The sequence below is a fragment of the Nelumbo lutea genome, chromosome 2, assembly GCF_056320005.1.
Source record: "Nelumbo lutea isolate HS-2025 chromosome 2, American lotus-T2T, whole genome shotgun sequence".
Lineage (NCBI taxonomy): Eukaryota > Viridiplantae > Streptophyta > Magnoliopsida > Proteales > Nelumbonaceae > Nelumbo > Nelumbo lutea.
Window position 1 is genome coordinate 48740331 of NC_142685.1, and position 26353 is coordinate 48766683.

General features: G+C 39.8%; 1 protein-coding gene across 6 annotated transcripts in view; it reads left to right on the top strand.

Moving 5' to 3' along the window:
* LOC148870501 (uncharacterized) overlaps positions 1 to 26353 on the top strand; it is a 50170-nt gene that overhangs the window by 19023 nt on the left and 4794 nt on the right. Inside the window, exons 3-8 of one of the 6 annotated variants that reach the window (XR_016107222.1) lie at positions 936 to 996; positions 1112 to 1277; positions 2317 to 2534; positions 13320 to 13408; positions 19281 to 19437; positions 20588 to 20801. Coding sequence is in view for 3 of the 6 variants with exons in the window: in XM_088969708.1 (XP_088825834.1) it covers positions 936 to 996; positions 1112 to 1277; positions 13320 to 13408; positions 19281 to 19396 (432 nt within the window). In the remaining 3 variants the exon portion in view is untranslated. The remainder of the gene's footprint in view (positions 1 to 935; positions 997 to 1111; positions 1278 to 2316; positions 2535 to 13319; positions 13409 to 19280; positions 19438 to 20587; positions 20802 to 26353) is intronic. The other 5 variants (XR_016107221.1, XR_016107220.1, XM_088969708.1 and 2 more) reach the window with 5 other exon arrangements.

The following is a 26353-nucleotide window of genomic DNA, read 5'->3' on the forward strand; positions in this document are numbered from 1 at the left end:
CCAATATAGAATTGTTTGGGCTTGCCTCAAGGGGCTTGGTACAAAAGGGGCTTGTAGAATCAGGAATGCAAAATGTTTGACACCACATTAGCTATTTGAAATAATGTAGTTGGGACAAAAAATAATGAGAGTTTACATGCTTGAATATGTTTTATATGTTATGCTTGATATATTTTTTTTAATTTTCATTTTGAATATGTTTTACATGTTATGTTTATGTATTTTAATTTGAGATAATAGTTTTTTAACATGTATTTTAAAATTTAAATTTATTTGTTTAATTAATATTATGTTTAATATTTTAAAATTTTAACTTTTGTATATATATTTTTAACTTTTTTGGTTTTTTCTTGCATTTTTGTGCCTTGTTTTGAAAAGGTGTGCACCTCGCTTTGTGCTTTTAAGACATTGACAGTTTTGTGATTTCACTGAATTCATATTATATGTGTCATCCAACTTTATAGGATTGAGTTCTGATAAGAGAAACATTACTTATAATTGAATTGAGGTGGTGAAGATAGGCCTAGACCAATCTTTTTTTTTTCCTGAAGAAAGTAACAATTTCATTAAAGATAGAACACGGTATATGAGGAGATGTACAGCTGCAAGCAATGACTCTCCAATGAAGTTACAAGGGTAACATGTGGTCACTAAACAAAGAATCCCTATGAACCCCTGATTTTGCTAGACCATCAGCCACAGAATTTAGTTCCGTAGGGATCCATCTAATTCTTACAGTCATCCGAGTCATAATATCTCTTGTTTCATCCAGATAGTATATTAGATGCCAAGGGCCACTGTCCTTCTCTCCTAACCATTTTATAGTGTTGTAGAGTCTCCTTCAGTGGTTAGGAGGGAACTGTCTGTCAGCATTTTGTCCTTTATGTGCTGCATGAATTGTTATTGATATTGGACGATTTGCTCTTCGATGACAGGACACAGCAGGACAGGAACGATTTCATGCTTTGGGCCCAATATACTATCGTGATGCAGATGGTGTGTATATAACTTCAAGATGTTGTCTCCTCCAACATTTGACTTTAATGAGCTTGTAATATCTCAAAACCAATATCTATACCTCATAGTTTTTCTGTCAAATCATTGTCTGCAGCTGCACTTTTGGTATATGATATCATGGACACTGACAGCTTCATTCGGGTGAGAAATTGGGTTAAAGAACTCCAACAAATGGCATCCAAAAACATAATTATGGCAATTGCTGCCAATAAAAGTGACTTGGTTAGAGCAAAGAAATTTGATCTTCAAGAGGCTGAAAGGTACTTGAGTTTTCCCCTCCTTTTCTCCAGTATGGAAGATAATAATGGCATGAAAGTTTAGGAAAACATTGTTTGGAATTTAGTGAACTCTATATTTATATGGCCCATCTGTTCTCAAAGTCCTAGAGATGAGTGCATGGGGATGATACAATCTTTTTGTAATTATGTTGTATAACCTAGATAAGCAAGTTGCAAATGAAAATGATAGCAAACATTAAAGAAAAAAATTCTTGTCAGGAGCATTACCATATAAGTCACTTTTTTTTTTTTGAGAAAGGTTTACTGAGAAAAGTTAACAGAGTACAAGAGCCTTAGAAGGCAGAAACATAACTAGGAAGGCAAAGAAGAATCAGAAAACCTAGAAACTCTATAGGCTCCTGATTTGGCTAAGCTGTTAGCTACAGTGTTTAGTTCCCTGGGAATCCAAACTAACTTCACACTCAGAGAGGCCAAAATCTCTCTAGCTTCAGCCAGCAGATGGGCAAGCCTCCAAGGACCTCCACTCTTCTGCCTTAGCCAATTTATCGTATTAGCAGTCACCTTTGATGGAAAGTGGGGAGCCTAACATTTTGACATCGGAGACCTGTAAGAGCAGCTAAGATCTCTGCCTTGGTAGCATCAGCTCTCCTAATTGGCCCACTGAAAGCCAATTTATCATATAACAGTCACATTATGCCTTAAAACATTTACATTTATATATGAAGTTAGATTTGTTAAGCAAATCTAGATGGCAACTTTCCATTATATAAATGTGTTGACAAAATTATATATTTTATTCCAAGAATATCATGTATCATAAGATGGTTAAGACTTGATGCTGACCAAAAAAGTTGGCATGAATTGCCTACATCTTAACCATTGCTAAGCTGCACATCAAGTAAAGTACCAATTTTTTTATCCAAATTGACAAATTTCAGATATGATATGCATTATAGTATTCTGAGCTTGTTGCTAATGACACATAGCTTGATATTATGGTTAATTCAAAAAGTTTTTACTTTGATTAAGCAGATGCATAAAATTTTCAATCTCATTTCAGGCATCCATACCAAAAAGCTGCTACAGAAACTAATCTGCTGAGAATGTTGCTAGTGTCTCTGGATTACATTGGGTTAAATTGGGACAAGAATTCCATTGGTTTACAGTGATGTGTTAAGCTTGGCAAGGACTCCATTTTGACTACATGAGGGTGGTACCATGGAGGTTCTCAGGGAGTTTGTTCAGGAAAAAGCAAAAGGCCACCCAATGCTTTGCAGTGTACCATACTCTACACCTAACACAATATTCCAATTTACTACAAAATCTCTTCAAGTAGAAGTGTGAAAATCTTCGAGAGAAGGTCCAGCCCATGAGAAAACTACAAGTATCTGCATATGGTTGAAACAGGCTCTCTTTCCATAGAAAGTTCCATGGTTGCTGGCTCTTCAAGTACTCCAGAAAATAGCATAATGATCCATAGATCAAATAGTGCCACCTGTAGAACTCCAAAAAAAATATTGAAGGAAAGATTGTCATTACCGTAGAGAACACTGATGTGGTCCCCATAGTGTTCGTATGGCAGCAATATTTCTGTTAGATATGACAGTGTTAGTTGGTTGTTATTTCAGTTAGTTATTTCAGCTTTATTATTAGTTATTTCTTATTCTATTTGCCATGTAAGCAATAAGGGCAATTCAGCCCTTTTATAGTTATATAAATACTAAGAGTGGGTCGGTAGAAATCATAACCTTCCCTCTCTTTTTCTGAAACTCTCTTCGTGTACTTCTTCTCTTCAAATTTTTCATCCTTTTTTCTTTTAAATTCAAGACTGATTGCAGTCTAGATCGACTACTTGGTATCAGAGCCGATCTAGGAGCTCTTATGCTAGTCTGATTAAGCCGACTGCATGAGAACCTCCTAGGTTTGGAAGTTTTTCAACAATGAAGGAGGATCGGCTGATTCTTCGAGGTGTGTGCGGCTGCTACTAAAGAGATCGTAGAAGTCTGGGAGAGTTCCAGTAGTCATGAAGAATCAGAAGAAGCTTCGGATCCTCAAGATTAGGGTTTTGCATCAACCAGAAGGTGGCGGCTAGAGATTTTTTCATAAAGTAGGCTTTTTTCTTGTGATTGACTTTAGAAAAGATCATCTTGGTTTAGTCTGAGAGGTGCGGGTGGAAAATCTTTGTGTTTTCTTTAGGGTTTTGAGAGAAAACCCTAAAATTCAGAACTGTTATTTGTTTTAAATCAGAATTTTAACTGGTGTCATTCAGAATTCTGTTTTCTGTGTTCTTTGGAAGACCTAGGCCGGTTGTTATCAGTTGTTTGGGTGCTGTTTCTCCTATTACAGTAATTAAAAAAGGGTTTGTTATTAATTCTTGATCAAGAATGGAGTTCAAGAATCAAGGGGAAGGTGTTTTTGGGGCTAGCAATTCTGGTAACATGTCTGAGAATACCTTTCAGATTGCAGCAGTTAAGTTTGATGGATCAAACTACCTAGAATGGGCTCAATCGGCAATGATGGCCATTGGGGGTAGGGGAAAACTGAGCTACTTGTTGGGAGATGTGAAAGAACCAACTAAGGAGGACCAAACCTATACCAAATGGGTTCAGGAGAACTATTTGGTTATGACATGGTTGTGCAACTCTATGCAGCCACATATCAGCCGGAACTATTTGTGGGCGAAAACAACTAAGGAAATTTGGGATGTCGTGAAAGAGACCTACTCCCAACCTCTTAATGTTGCTAGGGCTTATGAACTGAAATGTGAGGTTAACAACCTTAAGCAAGGAGAGAAACCGGTTTCGGTTTACTTCTCTACACTGAAATCTTTGTGGCATGAAATTGACCACCAAGAAACACTTGAGTGGGAAAGCCAGAAGGATGCACAAACTCATAGAAAGCAGGTTGAGAATAATAGGGTTTTTGAGTTCCTAGCTAGTTTGAATCCTGAGTATGATATTGTGAGACAACAACTACTGACAAGAGACAGTGTGACCCTATTACAAGCCTACTCCTTAGTGCATAGTGAAGAGACTAGGAGAAAGGTTATGATGCAGCATCAGCCCTTCCCACCAGCCTTGGCAGCAGTCAAACCTAAGTTTGGGGTGATACGGAGATGGATATAAAGAAGGAAGATAAACGGGATCTAGTATGTGAATATTGCAAGAAACCCAAGCATACTAAGGACACCTGTTGGAAGCTGCACCCTCATTTAGTCCCAGCAAAACTCAGGAACAAAATGGGTAATGCTAATATGGCTGTTAATACTGATTGTATCTCCTCATCGGGCACAAAAGGCACACCTCTAGACACCCTAGCTACTGTCCGGGCTGCCCTGATTCAGTTGGAAAAGGAAGTTGGCAATTCAGCTCAATCATCTTAGCCGCCATCATCTCCCACATCAGCTTTTGCTCATTCAGGTACTCGGGCCTTAGCTTATCATGCTTCAGCTCTAGGTAACACTAAACATTGTTGGGTAATAGACTCAGGTGCATCTGGCCATGTGACTAGCTTGTCATCACTGTTCACTACCTATCACTTATCTTCTGGAAAAGATAAAGTGTCCATTGCTGATGGTTCCCTTGTTCCAATTTCTGGCAAGGGAGACATCAAGTTGTCTAATACCATCTCCTTATCTTCAGTTCTGCATGTTCCTAAGCTTAATACTAACTTACTTTCAGTCAGTAGCATTACAAAACATCAGAATTGTTCAGTAACCTTTTTTCTTGACCGATGTGTTTTTTAGGACTTGGAGACAAGGAAGGTGGTTGGAACTGGTTATGAGACGAATAAAATCAATCTGCTTGGAGAGAGTTCACATTGGGAAGATAGTGAAGATAGGAAGTCTTTTGTTTCCCAGTCTGTTAGTCAGGTTATGCTTTGGCATAATCGGTTGGGTCATTTATTTTTTCGGTCTTTGAAGAGTTTGTTTCTTGATTTATTTGAGTCTGTTCAGATGTCCAGTTTGAGATGTGAGAGTCGTGAGCTTGCAAAGCATTATAGAACATCGTATTCATTGAGTAATAAAAGAAGTAATAGTGCTTTTGATATTGTGCATACCAATGTTTGGGGTCCTTACCACATCATTGCTATGGGGGGGTGGGGTACTGATATTTCTTGTTATTTGTTGATGACTATACCCGTTTTTCTTTGGTTTACCTAATGCGTTCTCGAGATGAGGTTCCTGTTTTGACCCGGATCTTTCATCAGATGATTTTAACCCAATTTGGGATCAAAATCAAAATCTTCAGATCCGATAATGCGAAAGAATACTTTGCCAACCAATCAACCTCTTATTTGCTTGACCATGGGATTATCCATCAAAGTACTTGTCTTCATACACCACAACAGAATGGGGTTGCTGAGAGGAAGAATATGCACATATTGGAAGTGGCCAGAAGCATCATGTTTAACTCCAATGTGCCTATTCGTTTATGGGGAGATGCTATTCTTACAGCAGTGTATCTCATTAACCGAGTTCCTTCACGAGTTTTTGACATGAAGCCTCCATTTACCCTCCTATACCCTGATAAATACTTGTTTACTATTCCCCTCAAAACCTTTGGTTGTACTTGCTTGGTTTAGATTATTGGACCTCATCATTCCAAATTTGACCCTAAGGCCTCCAAATGTATTTTTCTCGGTTATGCACAAACTCAAAAGGGATATTGCTGCTATGAACCCACTTCTGGGAGAAGATTTGTCTATATGGATGTCACTTTCTTCGAGGATGTACCCTATTATCCTAGGGTTTCTCCTCAGGGGGAGAGTAGTGAGTGTGGGGTTAACTCATCAGAAGTTCCTTTACTTGTTCCATTGAGTGATGAGGGATGTAATGGGGAGGGGTGTCAGAGGTGCTGGGATTTGAGAGTCTATTACAGGCGGTGGAGGCAGGTTGATTTCGGTCATCAGCAGTCCAGGCCAGCCCCAGTTCCTTCTACGGATCCAGATCCAGGTACTGCAGTTCCTTTGTCAGATCCAGGTTCCACTGAGATACCTTCCACTGTTGAGCCTTTACCTCCTTTGGATGACATTGACCTTCCCATTGCAGTTCGTAAAGGCAAATGACGTTGCAGCACATCCACAACCCATTGCATTTCCTAGTTCTTGTCCTATGATCACCTGTTCCCCTCTTACAGGTCCTTCCTCACATCTATTGCTGATATTCCTATCCCCAAAACAGTGCAGGAGGCCTTGTCAGTTCCCGAGTGGAAAGATGCAATGAAGGTTGAAATGGATGCTCTTCTGAGGAATAATACTTGGGAGCTAGTTGACCAGCCTAAAGGGAAGAAACCGGTTGGATTTAGATGGGTATTTACTGTAAAACATAATGCTGATGGTTCCATTGAAAGGTATAAGGCTCAGTTAGTTGCAAAGGGATTTACTCAGACTTATGGTATAGAACTTGGAGACTTTTGCTCCAGTAGCAAAGATGACCACTATTAGGGTTTTATTGTCCCTTGTAGCCAGTTACTTGTGGCCCTTGTTCCAGATGGATGTTAAAAATGCCTTCCTTAATGGAGACTTGTACGAGGAAGTCTACATGCAGTTGCCTCTTGGATTTTATAATGCAGAAATAGGAAAGAAGGTTTGCCGGTTGAATAAAGTCTTGTATGGACTCAAACAGTCCCCAAAAGCTTGGTTTGATAGGCTCAGACAAGCCCTTTACAGATTCGGCTATGTACATGCCCAGTTAGACCATACATTGTTCATTAAGAAAGTGGACTCTTCTTTGACCTTGCTTGCTGTATATGTGGATGATATTGTAGTGACAAGGAATGATAACAGTGAGATTGAGTCTCTCAAACAACTCCTTCATCAAGAATTTGAGGTGAAAGATCTGGGAGAGCTACGATACTTCTTGGGTATTGAGGTAGCTAGATCTATACACGGGATTTTTGTTTCTCAAAGAAAGTATGTTCTAGATTTGTTGGAAGAAACTGGAAAGTTAGGTGTTAAGTCTGCAGATACACCTATTGAACAGAATCACAAGATCAGTGCAGAGGGTGGAGAGCCACTTGAAGATAAAGCTATGTTCCATTGGTTAGTTGGAAAACTCCTCTATCTTTGTCTCACACGACCGGACATCAGTTATGCGGTCAGCATTGTCGGTCAGTATATGCACTCTCCTAGGACTACTCACTTACTTGCAGTTGAGAGGATATTAGCATATTTGAAGAGGTGCCTAGGTAGATGTATACTATTCAAGAATAATAATCACATGAAGATGGAGGTTTATATAGATGTCGATTGGGCTGGGAGTGTTGATGATAGAAGGTCTACCTCTAGATATTGTGCTTTTGTAGGAGGTAACCTGGTCTCCTGGAGGAGTAAGAAGCAGAGTGTTGTTTCTCGTTCTAGTGTAGAAGCTGAATACAGGTCTATGGCTAATGGTGTGGCTGAAATCCTATGGTTGAAATCACTATTTGAGGAGTTGGGTGTTGCTTATGAGAAGCCCTTAGTGCTGTATTGTGATAATCAGGCTGCTATTAATATATCTCATAATCCAGTACAACATGACAGAATTAAGCATATTGAAGTAGACCAACATTTTGTTAGAGAAAGGGTTTCATCTCAAGAAGTGTCTTCCATATATCACTTCCAGCATGCAGCTTGTAGATCTTCTCACCAAGGCGATTCCAAGGAAGAAGTTAGAGGCAGATCTATGCAATTTGGGAATGACAAATATCTATTCCCAACTTGAGGGGGAGTGTAGAGAACACTGATGTGGGCCCCCACTGATGTGGTCCCCATAGTGTTCGTATGGCAGCAATATCTCTGTTAGATATGACAGTGTTAGTTGGTAGTTATTTCAGTTAGTTATTTCAGCTTTATTATTAGTTATTTCTTATTCTATTTGCCATGTAAGCAATAAGGGCAATTCAGCCCTTTTGCAGTTATATAAATACTAAGAGTGGGTTGGCAGAAATCATAACCTTCCCTCTCTTTTTCTGAAACTCTCTTCGTGTACTTCTTCTCTTCTTCTTCTCTTCAATTTTTTCATCCTTTTTTCTTTTAAATTCAAGACTGATTGTAGTCTAGATCGACTACTATTACAAATCAGGAGCAAGTAGTCCCCATTTCTTCTGTATTTCCTGTTGTTGATTCAAAAGGAACAGAAAAGGAAAACGGAAAAAGGAAAAAGGGGCCCAATTGTCATTGAGATAAAGAGTTTGATCACCTTGAGTGGGAAAGAAGATCTAGCAAGGAAAAGAGTGCAGAGTTTCAATGGGTGGTTTTAGGTAGATAGGAGGGAGTTTTCCAGAGTATCCATTTTTAGGGTATTTTTAGAGACGGAAACTTTAAGGCAAACCTTTAGAGACATCATAGGATATAAGTGATATTATTATTATTAATGCCATTCAATTAACTGCTCTATTCTATTAGTTCGGTATGCTGTCTGATTTTCATTCTTTTACATTGATCATTCATCTTATGTGATTGTAGAGCCATTTTGCAATCATAGCTCCGTCAAGGTCTTCATTTCATTTTTTTGGGGGATCCTACAAAATTATTATGGATTTTCTCTTTTTTTTTTTTTTTTTATAGATAGATAAATTTATTGTCAAAATACTTCTCTGACATGATTGAATGGAATATCTTAATCATGATATAGTACACCGGTTATAGATATTCATGTTCTGAAGCTGTAAGTGCGATACATATCATCGGCAATTTGCCTAAGACGTGTGTCCACCCATTCTCCAAAAAAAAAAAAAAAGAAGATGAAGAAGTATGAGTTTCAAATGGTAGTTACCTCCACTAAAGATAGAAAAAAAACTCATTTCAAATGACGTAAGATCCATAAAGTGGATTATCGTTTAGAAATATAAAACCTGATTTAATCTCTTAAATTAAATAACAAGTCTACATATAAAAAATGTCAAATAAAAAATAACCTAAATTTACAACATAGATAATGGGTGTCAAACAAAATTATATGAATATTGGCCCCGCACTTAGTATGGGGTGGTCATTCTCTAGTAATGAATGAATAGATGGTATCTTAAAATTTTAAAAATAAAAAAGGAAATAAGTATTTTTTTGGAAAAAAGAAGACAAATAATGAAAAATGAAATTTTGACATGAAGGTAATGGTGAAATAGCAACTGTTCTCTTGGTAAATCTATATACAAGGCTTTAAAATATTGCAGTATGAGGAGTTAAGGGGAATAAAGTGGAAAGGAATCAAATTCCATCAAAAGCTAGAGACTAAGTCATGTTGAAGGAGTGGAATAAAGATCACTTTGGTAGGGTAGAGGAACAAAAGCCAATCTTATTCACACAATTGAAGAGCTGGATGAGAGGGAAGCCCAAGGATTGTTGAGTGGGCAGGATAGAGAATCAAGAAGGCAATTAAAAAAGGATCTAGAAGAGGTTCTACTTAGAGAAGAGATCCATTGGAGGCAGAAGTCAAGGCATAAGTGGATTAAGGAGGGAGATGGGAATACTAGATTCTTTCATGAGTTGGCAAATGGTAGAAGGAGGAAGAACTTAGTGGATAGATTAGAGGTAGAAGGGCAGGTAATTACTAATCAGGAGGAGATAGCTGGAACCTTTGTAGACCATTTTAAAGCTATCTTTAGAAGGACATTGAATGAGAGGGTGCCTATAGAAGGATTGGAATGGCCGAGGTTAGATGGAGAAAAAGCAAGGTGGTTGGAAAGGAACATTGAAGAAGAGGAGATCAGGAGGGCATTGTTCATGATGGATATAAGGCGCCAAGTTCGGATGGTTTTACTATGGCTTTCTACCAAGATTGTTGGGACATTTTGAAAGAGGATTTATGTGACGCTATTAAGGAATTTGTCAAGAATCATATAGTAAGCCCGGGAGTCAATGCCACTTTTTTGGCCTTAGTCCCCAAGAAACCAGATGCTACCCACCCTAAGGATTACAGGCCAATTAGTTTGGTAACTAGCATTTACAAAATATTGGTTAAGGTGTTTCCTTTGAGGCTGAAAGTAGTTCTCCTATCTCTAATAAGCCAAGCCTAAGGGGCTTTTGTTCAAGGAAGACAAATAATAGATCAAATCCTAGTTGCTAGTGAGTGTGTGGAGGATATGAGGAGATTGAAAAGAAGAGGCTTTGTTTGTAAGTTGGATCTGGAGAAGGCCTATGATTTGGTGGACTGACACTTCTTGGTACAGGTAATGAGAAATTGTGGCTTCGGGAATAAGTGGTGCATTTGGATCTTCGGATGTGTGAGTTCATGCCATTACTTTGTCTTGGTTAATGGAGTGGTGAAGGACTTTTTCCCAGCTTATAGAGGTATCAGGCAAGGGGACCCTCTATCACCCTTCCTCTTCACTCTAATAGCAGAGGTGCTTAGTAGAATGATCTCAAAGGTTGACAGAGAAGAAGTGATTAAAGGGTGGAGGATGGGTAGGGATGGTATTCCGGTCACTCATCTCCAATTTGCAGATGATATTTTGATTTTTTGTGAAGGGGACGATATTGAGAAAGTGAGAAATCTCAAGGATTTGGTTAGGAATTTTGAGAGGGTGTCAAATTTGAGTGTCAACTTTGGGAAGGGTTGTGTGGTTGGGGTTAACTTGGAGGACAGTTAGGTGGAGGCTATAGCAAGAAGCTTAGGGTGTTCCATTTCATCATGGCCTATGACCTAGTTGGGGCTTCCGTTAGGGGCAAACCCTAGGGAAAGTAGTTTTTGGTGTTCAGTGGTGGAGAGGTTTCAAAAGAAATTGACTTCTTGGAGGAGAAACTATATTTCTTTGGGGGGAAGAATCACGTTGATAGAGCCACATTAGCTAACCTACCAACCTATTTCCTACTCGTGTTTAGGATACCACTTAGGGAAGCTAGGAAGCTAGAGAAAGTGATGAGAGATTTTCTCTGGGAGCTGGGAGAAGGTAAAAAGGATCACTTCATAAAATGGGAGATTGTATGCCAGAATAAAGAGGAGGGAGGATTGGGTAGGGAATTTGATTAAAAAAAATAAAGCACTGTTGGGGAAGTGGCTGTGGAGGTGGCCAGTGGAGAGAGAGAGGCTCTGGCATGAGGTGGTGGGTAGTATCCATGGTCGCTCTGATAATGGGTGGGATGCTAGAGTATCATGACAGGCAACCTTGGCAACTCCTTGGAAAGCTATTCATGGCATCCTTCCTCATTTTCTCAATTTTGTCAGGAATGATGTTTGTAATGGTAATTCTGTTCTTTTTTGGGAGGATACCTGGGTTGGAAAGGCTCCATTGAAGGACCTCTACTCTTCTTTGCCAGTGGAGAGAGAGAGGCTCTGGCATGAGGTGGTGGGTAGTATCCATGGTCGCTCTGATAATGGGTGGGATGCTAGAGTATCATGACAGGCAACCTTGGCAACTCCTTGGAAAGCTATTCATGGCATCCTTCCTCATTTTCTCAATTTTGTCAGGAATGATGTTTGTAATGGTAATTCTGTTCTTTTTTGGGAGGATACCTGGGTTGGAAAGGCTCCATTGAAGGACCTCTACTCTTCTTTGTTCTCTGTTTCAAGGTACAAAAAAGGAGTCTATCTCAAAGTTTTGCTCCTTAATGAATAATTCATTAACACCAAATTGGGATTTTGGGTTTCATAGAGGTCTAAGGGAAGAGGAAATTGTGTCCCTAACAAATTTGCTAAACGTATTTGATATAGTGTGTTTAGATCCTTCTGAACCCGACAAACGGATCTGGACACCCAGACCAAATGGATCTTTCTCTTGTGCTTCTTTCTTTAAATCCATTGCTCAATCTAACCCCACTCGGCCTTTTCCGTTTAAGGAAATCTGGTGTAGGCCTGTTCCCCCTAAGGTTATGGCTTTTTGTTGGGAAGTGCATTATGGGAAAATAAACACCTTAGACATTCTACAAAAGAGAAGACCTTATCTTTGTCTTTCACCTTCTTGGTGTATCCTTTGCAAGTCACATGGTGAGGACTGTAACCATCTACTAATTTCCTGTTCATTTACTGCAGAGTTATGGGAGTGGCTTTTCTCATTGTTTGGGTGCAGGTTGGTTAGGCCAGCGGATGCAAGTTTGATTTTTGACCCTGCTTTCCTCCCTTGGCAGCACAAAAGAGGAAGAATTATGTGGAGGTGTGCAAGAGCAGCGTTGCTTTGGTTTGTGTGGGAAGAAAGGAGTACCAGAACCTTTCAAGAGAAGGAGAGAAATTTAGAAGAGATGAAGGACTGCATTCTAAATAGGGTGATCTCATGGCTAAAATCACTGGACTTATTCCATCAGTTCTCATATAGTGATATTTGGAGGAATTGGTTAGCAGTGGCTAATTGTTTATCTAGAAAGACTAAAGTGAGTTTAACTTGGGAGCCCCCTCCTGAAAATTTTTTGAAGCTGAACTTCAATGGAAGTGATCTTGGTAATCCAGGTCCATCAGGGGTGGGAGGGGTACTGAGGAATGAGGCTGGGAATGTGGTTCTTATCTACTCGGGGTCCATAGGAGCTGGAAACTCCACTAGGGCGGAACTTGCAGCTGCTATCCAAGGAATACAGCTAGCTGTGCAGATAGGTGTGGAACATCTAATAATAGATGGGGACTCCAAGGTGGTAGTGGGATGGCTACAAAACCCGGATTCTGTAGGTGTTTTAAGAATGAAATTAAAAAATTCAACTGTCTGACAAGGAGCTAGGCAGTGAGCATACAATGGGTGGGGAGATCTGCAAACAATTTGGCTGATGGTCTTGCAAAGCAAGTGGTAAACAGGGAAAGCTTATATTGGGCTCAATTGTAGATTGAATCTGTTTTCTGTTTTCTGTTTTCTGTAATCTATTCTCCTTTGTCTTTCTTCCTGCTATTAGGAGAGGACGCAGCTCGTGCCTCCCCATGGGAAGCTTGTGATGCCTAATTCTCTATTAATGAATCTTATCTCTTTACTCATAAAAAAAAAAGATTGCAGTATGAGGGCATTGTATTACAATGTGTGTTTTAGTTTTAACTTAAATGCCTAAGTATTTAGAAAAAAGCTACATTCTACAATAGTTTGAACTTTCTTTTGGTTCTGCTAGTCTGTTTTATTTTATTTTTTGGGGTAATGTTTCTGTTTGTTTAATTAAAGATATTTTCTGTTGCAGCTATGCAACATTAATTGGAGCAAAGCTTTTTGTTACTTCTGCAAAACTTGGTACTGGGATAAATGAAGTTTTCCTTGATATTGCAACCCGTAAGTCATATATGTGGTCTCTGTGCAATTTGGTTTTGATGCTATAGCCATATTTCATATCTGAAGTAGTGATGATGAATGGGTTAGCCTATTACTATTAACCTATGTATATTTTGCCTTGCAACCATACTTGATAGGAGGCAAATGCATAATTTAAGGCTATGTTTTGAATTCTTCACCAATTGGAGTTGAAGGGAAACATTACTGTTAAGAAACATCTAAACATGTAATTTATTGTTGGTACTTGTTAGAATGCTCGAGTCAGGGGTATTTTGGTGATTCTGGTGTATCTTATTGAAAGTGAAATATCTATTTTATCTGAGTTTAAGTTGTGTCCCATCTTCAATGAGGGACAAAATTGTCTTTCTTGTAACTCAAGTTTTTCATGAATAAAAGTCAAGTGGGTCGGCTAGGAGAGTGACTTTTGAACATCCTCTCTTCTAGTATGGCCGAACACTCTTCTCCCTTCTTCTTCTTCTTCTTCTTCTTCTTCTTCTTTCTCTTTCTCTTTTCTTTCTTCTTTCTTCTTCTCTACTTTGACCTAGAAACAACTAGGGTTTGTTCACATGGTATCAGAGCATTAAGGTCTGGTGTTCATTTTCTTGCTACTGTCTTCTTCCTGGGTTCGCCGCCAGCTTCACAGTAGGTTTCATCATCCTACAGTTGATCTGATTGAAGACTCGATAAAAGGCTGAAAAGGAGTTGTCGTTTTGAGGGCCTGGAGGTGAGAATGCCTCTGGTCGGTGCTGTGGTGGTCATTGAAGTGGTAGACCCTCTATTCAGTGTACGAAGAGGGCTGGTCGTATACAGGTATGGACACTGCTGTCGTGTGTTCAGAAATGGATTATGAATGCTGATTTTTTTTGTGTGCTTCGAAAGTTAGTTGTTGTGGTGTTGGGTGAAACTGATACACATATCAATCATGTTTTTTTTGTGTTTTCTTGCTCACATGTGTGCTGAAAGAAGAGTGGTAGACTGCTGATGTCCACGACAGCAGTGGTGTGGTGTTGATTGTGTTGTTGTGGCTGACATATCTATGTTTTTAAATACTTAAAAGTGAACCCCTAGACTTTGTGTGTAATTAGTTCTGTAGTATGTAGAACAAGTGTTCGATGAAATGACTGAGTAATTTCAGTAGTGGTGTGTTGGTGGTAAATGGTCCTACAGTGTGTAGTCCAAGTGTTTGATGTGTTGACTGAATGATTTCAGCTTTAGAGTGTAGTGTGTAATTGAAGATAGTGGGTTGGTGGTATTGTAAGTGAGATAAGCCTTGTGACAAGTGTGAGATTGTGGTGTATATTCAGAGGAGACATAATTGAGATGGCTTCAACTGTAGTTGGGAATGACAACAAAACAGGCATCATGCTCTCTTCAGATTATCTAAGTGTTCAAATGACATCCATCAAGTTGAATGGTGAGAACTATGTACCATGGGCAAAATCTGTGGAGCTGTTCTTGAAGGCCAAGAGGAAAGTAAAACATGTGAGGGAGGAGAAACCTTTCTCTGATTCTCCTGGGTTCAGTGATTGGGAACAAGATGATGCACAGATAATGATATGACTTTGGAACAGCATGGAACCAAAGGTTAGTGTGAACTTCATGTTCCTAGATACAACCAAAGAGATCTGGGGTCATGCTAAAAAGTTGTACTCTGGACAAGACAACACAACTAGGGTATATCAGTTATACCAAGAGTACTTCAATTTGAAGCTTAGAAGAGTATTATGCAAGTTTGAGAAACATCCGCAATGAGCTAAATGTGTATCACCCTCTAACATCAGATGTCTAGATCCAACAACAGCAACGTGAACAGCTTGATGTGAGTAGGTTTCTTGTGGGCCTGAAGGCTGAGTATGAGCCTATCAGAGCACAGATATTGGGGGGATCAGCTCTCCCCTCACTTGAAGAAGTTTTTGCCCGTCTTAAGAGGACATCCATTGAGCCAATGGAACATTCTTCCTTCTCTGATAGATCTGGTTTGGTAGTGACTAAAGGGAGTAGTCATGGAAGTAGAAGTAGTAGTGGCAACAGTGGTCCTCCAAGCAACTTTGGTGGACACATGTTTAACCGGGCCAGTGGCCGGACTGGAGGTCGTGAGTCAGGGGGAGGCCGTGGAAAAGGAAGGGGTAATGCTTAGAGAAAATGTACCCATTGTGGCTTAGAGGGGCACACAGTTAATTTCTGCTATGATTTGCGTGGTCCACCCAATACTTGGGCTAACCATGTTACATCTAAGAGTAGTAGCACATTTACTGAAAGCCAGCAAACTGCTCCAACCTCCTCCACACCCACTTGTGCTTCCAAGCAGGAAATGGTGAGTGTACCACGGGCAATATATGAGCAGTTCCTTCAAACATCTCAGCAGAACACAGCTACACTTGCCCATTCAGGTATGACTTGTTTAGCTTCCAAAGCCTCACCCTGGATCATTGATTCTAGCGCCTCAGACGATATGTCTGGGACTCCTGATGTATTTTCTTCCCTTTCTCACACCTCCACATCTCAGACAGTTACACTTGCTAATGGTTCTACATCTCCTATTTGTGGTGTTGGTGATGTTGATCTCTCCTCATTGTCTTTAGCATCTGTTTTATATGTTCCTAAGTTCCCTTTTAACCTTATGTCTGTTAGTAGACTAACCAAGTCCCTTAATTGTTCTGTAACCTTCTATCCTTCTTCTTGTGTGTTTAAGATCTCAAGACGGGGACGGAGATTGGTGGAGGGCATGAAGCCGGTGGTGGCCCTCTAGTGGCTTTTCAGTCGTCTCTTACTCCTCTCAAATGGCACTGCAGACTTGATCATCCCTCTCTCAAGGCTTTGAAGCTGCTAGTTCCTTCCTTGAGTCATCTTTCATCATTAGATTGTGAGTCATGTCAGTTGGGAAAACATCATCGAGTCTCATTTAGTCCAAGAACTGATAGTCGTGTCTCAAGTCCTTTTGCTTTAGTTCATTCTGATGTATGGGGTCCAGTTAAAGTGGTGTCATACAATAGGTTTAAGTATTTTGTAATCTTTGTTGATGACTTTTCAAGGATGACATGGATCTATCTTATGAAAGATCGTAGTGAATTGTTCTCTATTTTTCAGAAATTTCATGCTGAAATACGCACTCAATTTGGTGTTCATATGAAAATACTTCGCTCCGATAATGCCAAAGAATACATCTCCTCATCATTTCAGCAATACCTAGAACATCATGGAATAATTCATCAAACTTCTTGTGCCTACACCCCGCAACAAAACGGTGTAGTTGAACGGAAAAATAGACATCTTCTTGAAACTGCTCGGTCCTTGATGATCAATATGCATGTCCCAAAGCACTTTTGGACTGATGCTGTTCTTACATCCTGTTTTTTAATAAATCGGATGCCCATGTCAATCCTTGGAAGTCAATTCCCTTTCTCCGTGTTGTTCCCCACTTTGTCTCCCTTTCCTCTCACCCCAAGAGTCTTTGGCTATGTTTGTTTTGTTCAGCACTTGGGCCTGGAGTAGACAAGCTAGATGCTCGGGCTACGAAGTGTATTTTTCTTGGCTACTCAAGGACTCAGAAAGGGTACAAGTGTTATAACCCTAAGTTTCATAAATCGTTTGTGTGCCCTGATGTCACCTTCTTTGAGTCAGTTCATTTTTTCTCCAATGTCGGGGTCTCTTCTTCTCCCTCTGTGGTTTCTCTTCCTATTCCGGTTGTGGACCCCCTTCCCGTAGCTCCCACTCCTATTGCAGATGCATATCATATGCCAGTTACTATAGAGAGGCCGCTAATTACTCAAGTGTATACTCGTAGAAGTGCTTCGACTCCTCCTCCACTTCAGCACCTGCCGACAGATCCTGCTACTGCTCCTCCCTCAGATCTTCATCTCCTATTGCTTTGCGGAAAGGTAAACGTACTTGTACTTCTCATCTCATTTCAGACTATGTTTCCATTGCTCACCTTTCTGCTTCTCATTGCAAGTTTATATCATTACTCTCATCTGTTCCCATTCCCAAGACTGTACAGGAAGCCCTTGCCTCTCCAGGGTGGCGGCAAGCCATGGAAGAAGAACTCTCTGCTCTACAACATAATCATACGTGGGAACTCACCACCCTTCCTCCTGGTAAGCACACTGTTGGGTGTAAATGGGTCTATACAGTGAAGCATCTTCCTGATGATAGTGTGGTACGATTGAAGGCACGATTAGTGGCCAAGGGCTATTCTCAGTTATATGGTGTGGACTATATGGGGACATTCTCTCTTGTGGCTAAAATTGGTTCATTTCGGGTGTTGATCTCATTGGTTACTATGTATGATTGGCCTCTCCTACAACTTGACATAAAAAATGCCTTCCTACATGGTGATCTTGTTGAGGAGGTGTATATGGAGCAACCACCAGGGTTTGTTGCTCAGGGGGAGGCTGGTAAGGTGTGCAGGCTCAAAAAAGCAATCTATGGACTGAAACAATCTCCTCGTGCATGGTTCGGCAGGTTCAGTGAAGTGGTGAAGGCCTTTGGGATGAAACAGTGTCAGGTTGATCATTCCGTGTTTAGCTATAACTCAAAAGATGGAAAAATCTTGCTAGTCGTGTATGTGGATGATATTGTCATAACTAGAAGTGACAGCAATGGAATTGACAGGCTGAGAAAATTCTTACAGGACCACTTCAATACGAAAGATTTGGGGAAGCTAAAGTATTTCTTAGGAATAGAAGTTGCGAGGTCAAAATAGGGGACCAACCTATGTCAGAGGAAATATGTTCTTGATCTACTTGAAGAAACAGGGTTGTTAGGTGCTAAACCAGCAGAGACTCTTATGGAACTCAATGCCAAGGTAAGTGTGGATGTAGGTGAAGAGTTTGATGATCCTGGAAGATACAGAAGGTTGGTGGGAAAGTTGAACTACTTGACCATTACCCGACCAAATATATCATTTGCTGTGAGTGTGGAGTCAGTTTATGCAACATCCCCGGGTTCCTCACTGGGAAGCTGTTCTGAGAATTGTTAGGTACCTAAAGGGTGCTCCAGGTCGTGGTTTGTTATACCAAAAAGGAGGACCTCTTGAGATAGTAGGGTACATAGATGCTGATTGGGCTGGCTCTATATCAGACAGAAGGTCAACCACAGGGTATTGTACCTTCCTGGGTGGCAATCTTGTAACTTCGAAGAGCAAGAAGCAAACAGTGGTGGCAAGAAGTAGTGCGGAAGCAGAGTACAGGGCTATGGCCCATACCACATGTGAACTAGTATGGCTGAAGAAACTACTACAGGAGATGGGTTTCTCAATTGACAAACCCATGAAACTATACTGTGATAACCAAGCTGCTGTTCACATCTCATCGAATCCTGTCTTCCATGAAAGAACTAAACATATTGAGGTGGATTGTCACTTTGTGAGAGAGAAAGTGATAAGTGGGGTAATAACTACATCTCATGTGAGCTCAGGAAATCAGTGAGCATATATCTTCACAAAAGGATTGTCTCGGGGAAGAATAGATTACATTTGTAACAAGCTGGGACTATATGATATATACTCTCCAGCTTGAGGGGGAGTGTTAGAATGCTCGAGTCAGTGGTATTTTGGTCATTCCGGTGTATCTTATTGAAAGTGAAATGTCTATTGTATCTGAGTTTAAGTTGTGTCCCATCTTCTATGAGGGACAAAATTGTCTTTCTTGTAACTCAAGTTTTTCGTGAATAAAAGTCAAGTGGGTCGGCTAGGAGAGTGACTTTTGAACATCCTCTCTTCTAGTCTGGCCGAACACTCTTCTCCTCTTCTTCTTCTTCTTCTTCTTCTTCTTCTTCTTCTTTCTCTTTTCTTTCTTCTTTCTTCTTCTCTACATTGACCTAGAAACAACTAGGGTTTATTCACAATATTGATTTTAATAGTTGTCTCTTGTAGGAGCATTGCAGAAAAGGAAAAGTAGTTCTGAAGGCCTCTTGCCAACTCCACAAAGGAAAGGAATGCTCATTATAGATGACGAGCCTGAAAGGGAAGAACTGAAATGCTGTTCATAGCACTTGCATAATGCAATTCCACTGATTGGGAACTCCTAGAGGTGCCGATATTTGACCTCCTTGTTTAAATCTTCTAAATTTTTGTTGAAATATTGTTCTTGCTGAAGGAAATGAAGTAGCATGATTTAGTATTGGATATCAATTTGTTATAAAAATTACTAACAGCACTGCCAAAGTTCAGTGATAGTTTATTATGTTATAAATGAAATTATTGCTTTCTAAAGCTAGAAGCTATTTATCATTTATTAGCCATCACCCATGTTATTCCTGCTGTTATTCCATAATTTTGGGACCATTACAACATCTAGGATTATTTTAATATATTAAATTAGACCCATTATCAGGTCAAATGTAGAATATATCATGTTTTTTTGATGAATGAAGATAATTTTGTTAAACCAGAGAATTAAGGCATTACAGGAAACCCATGGAGAGGCACGAGCTGTTACCTCTCCTAACAAAGTATTACATCAAATTAAAACAGGAGAAAACAGAAATAAAAATTACAATGCAGCCCAAAATAAATGTTCCCTTGAAGACCCTTGCTTAGCCAACCCGTTCGCGAAGGTATTTTTTGATCTTCCCACCCAAAGAGAGGTAACCGTCGTGCTCCTTGTGAGCCAATTAACTTTCCTCAATAAGTCTTTGTATCACCATATAGCTGAGCCTGGATCTGTCAGCCATCCCACAATAATTTTGGAGTCTCCTTCAATTACCAAATTCTGAACTCCTAATTGTTTTGCAATCTGAATACCTTGTACAGCCACTAAAATCTCAGCTCTATTTGAGTCTCCTATTCCCACGGGGCCTGAAAGCAAGGCTAAGATGTTGCTGTCCTTATCTCTCAGCACCCCTTCTATCCCCGATGGGCCTGGGTTTCCTTGGCTGCTACCATCAAAATTCAGCTTTACCCAACCTTCAGGCGGAGGCACCCACACTGCAGATATCCTATCCTTCCTCGTATGACTATTAGCCACCGCTATCCAATTTCTCCAAATATTATCTCAAAAGAAAATGTATGAAAAGAGTCCATAGTTCTCAACCAATGATTGGACCTAGTCAAGATACAATCCTCTATAGCCTGAATGCTTCTTTCATTTTCTTTGAATAACTTTGCATTTCTTTCTTCCTAGATTGCCCACAAGGCAGCTGCTCTAATACATCTCCACATAATTCTTCCTTTTTTTGTAGGCCACACAAAAAAGGAAGGATCAAACAGCTGACTTAAGTCTATGGTCAGATTCCACTTGCACCTAAATAAAGCAAAAATCCAACTCCAGATAGCAACAGAAAAGGAACAAGATAAAAGTAAGTGGGAGCAATCCTCACCACTAGCCCTGCAAAGTACACACACCAGTTAGGGGACAAACACATGAAAGGCCTTTTCTTCTGCAAGCAGTCCAAGGTATTGATCTTTCTATAAAACACCTCCTAGCAGAAAATGGTAATTTTCGGTGGAACAGGTCTAGACCATATTTCCTTGGTCAGAAAACCCAACTGTCCCAGGGAAGAGCAAAGGGCCTTAAAAAAGGAAGCACAACTGAAGTAACCTTTTGGATGAGGGGACCATAATCTCTCATCCAAACTAAGAGGGTCCAAAAAAACACTACCAAGAAGAGAACAGGTCTGAAACATTAAAAAGTTCATCATCCCTCAAGCCTCTACATAAACCAAAGTCCCAACTTAAGGAGGAGGGTGAGGCAGGTGTTGGGAGAAAATGAGAGATAGCTTTTTCCTTGTAGAGGGAAAGATAATAGAGAAACGGGAACCGGTCCTTAAGGGCAAAGGTACCCGCCCAAATGTCTTCCCAAAATAAAACAGAGTTACTAGAGTTGAAATTATACCTGACATAATTGAGAAATTGAGGGAGGATACTCTGGATTGTTTTCTACAGAGTTTCCAACGAAACTTGATGCGACACACCAGCATCCCATCCATTTTCCAAATGCCATGTATACTAGCTATCATTTCATGCCACAACCTCTCCCTTTCTATGGGCTACCTCCACAACCATTTTCCTAAGAGAGCTTGATTCTTGAGAACTAGCCTTCCTAGTTCCAGTTCACCCTCCTCTTTACTCCTACAAACTATTTCCTAGTTAATTAAGTGATTTTTCTTTTCCTCCCCTGGCTCCCAAAGAAAATTTCTCATTAATCTCTCTTACTTCTTAGCCTCCCTAACAGGAATCCCGGAGATAGAGAAAAAAAGACTGGCAAGTTTGCTAGGGTGGTTCTCAATAAGGTCACTCTACCCCCAAAGAGATGTGGTTCTTTTTCCAAGAAGCTAATCTTTTCTCAAGCTTTTCCAAAATTGGGGTCCAAAAACTACTCTCCTTTGGGTTAGCCCCTAGAGGGAGACCTAAGTACTGCAAGGGCCAAGAAGAAATGAGACAACCTAAACAATTCGCCACAGACTCAAGAACCCTCTCATTCATATTAACACCTACCACACAACTCTTGTCCAGGTTTATCTTCAAATCGGAGACATTCTCAAAGTGTTGTAGCAAGGCTCTAAGATTCCTCACTTCTCACCTGTCACCCCCTTCACAGAAGATTATGATGTCATCAACAAACTGTAAGTGGATCACCCGGGCATTGTTCTTTCCTACCCTCCAACCTCTCACTTCCTCTTCCCCAAGGTTTAAAATATCGATGTCGATGGAAATGTCGCTTACCAAAATATAGGACATATGTCGGGAATGTCGAGGGGAAATATTGTAAAAATTAGAGACATTGTGGAAATATGCAATGATATTTTGTAAAATGATAAAAGAAGCATTAATACATATTTCTAGACTATTATCTTATTCCCAACCATTATATAAAGCTAAGAAACTAAGATCAATAACAAATTAGTAAATGACGATTTACTGATTTATTATGCATTTTGATGTTTTTACAAGGTTATTCGATATTTTCTTTTCTTATTTTTAATTCTGATTTATTATAAATTCTAATATATTTATTTCACACTATTAATAAATAGAAATACATTTATTCTGATTTTTTTAAATATTAAAGTTATAATACATTATGTTTTATTATAAATTTAATAAACTGATTCTCCTTTTTGTAGTATTAAGATTATGATAAATTCTGATTTCTTATAAAACTTGGAGAGAGACTGGGTCGAATGGGCCCTAGCCCATTAGTGTATTTCTTATTAGTTCTTTCATGTTATGTTTTCTTTTTGGGCCTTTAGCTCTTTTTATATTTTTCTAAGTTTAGTGCTGATGTGGATGCCTACTTAAGGGCCTCCTTGTAATTTATGTAACTTAAGTAAGTTTTATAAAAGATTAGAGTAGGGGAAAGAGGAGATATTCGAACTCCTCCTTTCTTTCTCATTTCTTCTCCAATCTTCCTCCTTCTTGTTGTCTCCTTCTTTGATTTCTTTTGCTTTATTTTGAAATATTCTACTGATTTTATTAGTTTGCATCACATCTTGGTATCAAAACAGGTCTCTCTTTCGTTTTCCTTTTTTTCTTTTTTTCCCATACACCTTTTTTTTTTTTTAATCAAAAGGTGTAGGGAGAGATAAATTGCTGATTATTCAGAGATCTTGTTTGCCTAGTTGATAGAGGGTTTGGAGAGTTAGAATCTGGTCGAAGATTGCCAAGAAAGTGGGACTGCATTTTTTTTTCCAAAACCCTAGCCAACTAGAGAATTTCCGGTTACGGGCTGAAGAGGTTGTTTGGGTGTGGCGCTCAAGGCTTGGAGGGCTTCTTTTTATCTCCAAAAGTGGGCGGCCACAATTGGAAGTGGTTTGGATAGCTCTGGTTTGAGCGGCTACCTCTTCTCTCTTTCTCCCCGGAGGCCAGGTACGGTGAAACCCTAGTTTTGGGGCTTTTGAGTGCTTGACTGACCTTAGTTAGGTCTATAAAGGTTAAAAACATTGTTTTTTTATTTTCGTTTGATTGATGGAGCAATCTGGAAGTGAGGTGAAGCATATTCCGGTGTCGGGGGTTGGTCCGGTAAATTCCTTTTTGATAAGAGTGACTACAATTAAACTTGATGGAACAAATTACCTTGCGTAGGCACAATCTATTAAGATCCATGTCTGTAGTAGAAGTAAACTAGGGTTTCTAACGGGTAGTAAGGCGATGCCGGATGAGTCTGTCCCTACATATGAGAAATGGATATGGGATAACTACACAGTTATTTGGTGGTTACTAAATTCTATGCAGCCCCATATAAGTCAACACTATCTGTGGATGACTTCAGCCAAGGAGATTTGGGATAGTGTGACAGAGACATACTCTCAGAAGTTAAATGTTGCAAGAACCTACAAACTAAAGAGTGATGTGAAGAATTTAAGACACGGGGAGAAGAGTGTGGCTGTCTATTTTTCGATGTTAAAGTCACTATGGCAGGAGTTGGATGTTATGGAAGCATTTGTATGGGAAAGCACCAAAGATGCCGAAACTTTCAGGAAATTTGTGGAAAGAAACAGGGTATTTGAGTTCCTTACAGGACTCAATCCTGAATTTGATATTACAAGGCAGAACATCTTGGCCAAGGGTGATGTGTCACTTGCACAGGAATACTCTATGGTGAGCAGTGAAGAGAGCAGGCGACAGGTACAACTACAGACCCCACCTCCTCCAGAACATTTTGCACATGTTGGAATAAAACCAAAGGGGCTGAATGAGAAAAAGGAAGTGATATGTGAATACTGCAAGAAGCCGAAACTTACTAAGGATTCTTGTTGGAAGCTTCATCCAGATCTTCTTCCTGAGAGGTTTCAGAACAACAATTCTAAGAAGGGTGGCTAGTCTGGAAAACCCAAAAATGCAAATGTTGCCACAGTGCCTGAATGTGAAGAAAAATCTGTTGTGGAACAGTTGGTAGCAGTGAAGGCAGAATTTGAGAGATATGGGAAGTTGATAAATCACTTGGAGTCTACTGTTGCATCTTCCTCCTCAGGCACCCCCTCTACATCCGCTTTTGCCCATTCAGGTATTCGTGCTTCCGCAAATCATGCTACAGTCTTAGGTAATCGTAGAATTCCTTGGATTATAGATTCTGGTGCATCAGACCATATGACTAGCCTACCCAACCTTTTTTGTTCATACCAGCTCCTCTCGGGTAGAGAGAAGATTTCTCTTGCCGATGGGTCTCTTGCTCCCATCTCTAGCAAGGGGAATATTAAAGCCTCTGATTCACTTGTATTATCCTTTGTCTTTTATGTTCCCAAACTTAGCACTAACCTTTTATCTATTAGTAGTTTAACCAAATCAATGAACTGCAACATAACCTTCTTTCCTACTTATTGTGTTTTTCAAGACCTGAAGTCTCAGAGGACGATTGGGAGTGGCCATGAGGCGAATGGGATATACTTGTTGGATGTCTCTTATCAAAGTCCTGGATTACCTAGTAGAGTTGCTTTGGAGTCTATTTGATCAGAGTCAGTTAATAGAGTCATGATAAGTCATTTCAGATTTGGTCATTTGCCTTTTTCAGCTTTGAGTCATTTGTTTCCAAAAATGTTTAAGGGAATATTTCTATCGAGTCTTCATTGTGAGTCATGTGAACTTGCTAAACATTGTAGACAATCTTTTCAGCAAGTAATAAAATATCTGTTTCTCCTTTCCATATTGTGCACTCTGATGTGTGGGGGCCATATCATTTACCTGCTATGGGGGCTACAAATATTTCATTATTTTCATTGATGATTTCTTTCATTACACATGGATTTACCTTTTGAAATCCCGGATGAAGTACCAAATATTGTACAAAAGTTTCATGAACTTACCCAATTTAACACTCAGATCAAAATATTCCGATTTGATAATGCAAAGGAATATTTTGAGAAGAGTCTCTCCTTCTACTTTGATACCTTTGGAGTTGTTCATCAGACTTCCTATTCCTACACTCCTCAACAAAATGGAGTGGCGGAGAGGAAAAACAGACATGTGGTTGAGGTTGTGAGGAGCCTTCTTTTTGCTTCCCATGTTCCTGTTAAATTTTGGGATGATGCTATTTTTACAGCTACATACTTGATAAACCGAATGCTTTCTCGGGTTCTGGGGTTTAAAACTTCCTTTGGCTTGCTTTTTCCAAATGAGGATCTATTTTCTCTTCCTCTCAGGGTGTTTGGGTGCACTTGCTATGTCCATGTTCACAGTCATCAAAGACATAAGTTTGAGCCTAAAGCACACAAGTGTGTCTTTCTGGGATATGCATGCCTCCACACAGAAGGGGTACTGTTGTTTTGATCCAGTTCGTGGCATTCGCTTTGTTTCTAGAGATGTCACATTTGTAGAGTCAATCCCTTTCTTTGGTACTTCTCTTGAGGGGGAGCATTTAGACGAGTTGTTTGCATTGCCACCATCTGTTCCTTTGCCAATTCCCATTGAATCTTCCATAGAGTTTACTCCAGTTGAGTCATCTATCCCTGCTCCCCCTCCTCCTCCTACTCATCCCGCTTCTTTTCTTTCCCATCCTATTATCCAAAGGTGGTACCAGAGACAAAGACTCAAAGACATGCAAGTTGTTTCCATGCCTTCAGATGTGCCTCTTTCTCCTTCCATCACTACTGAGATAACAGGTCAGCCCTCTTCTACCACTTCGGATACCTTCCCTGACTTTGATCTCCCTATTTCCCTTCGCAAAGGCAAACGGAAATGCACAACTCATTGTATTTCCAAACACCTGTCCTACAACTTCCTTTCCCCTTCCTACTATCCATTCCTTGCTTCTATTTCCACACATGTAACTCCCCGGTCTATTCCAGATGCCTTGTCCAAACCAGAATGGGAGATGCTATGATGACTAAACTAGATGCTTTGCATAAGAACAATACCTCAGATGTATGGTATTGACTACTTAGAAACTTTTGTCCTAGTAGCGAAGATAATTTCAGTTCGAGTTTTGCTATCTTTAGCTATTGTTTTTGACTGATCTCTTCATCAATTTGATGTAAAGAATGCCTTTTTGAATGGGGACCTAAATGAAGAGG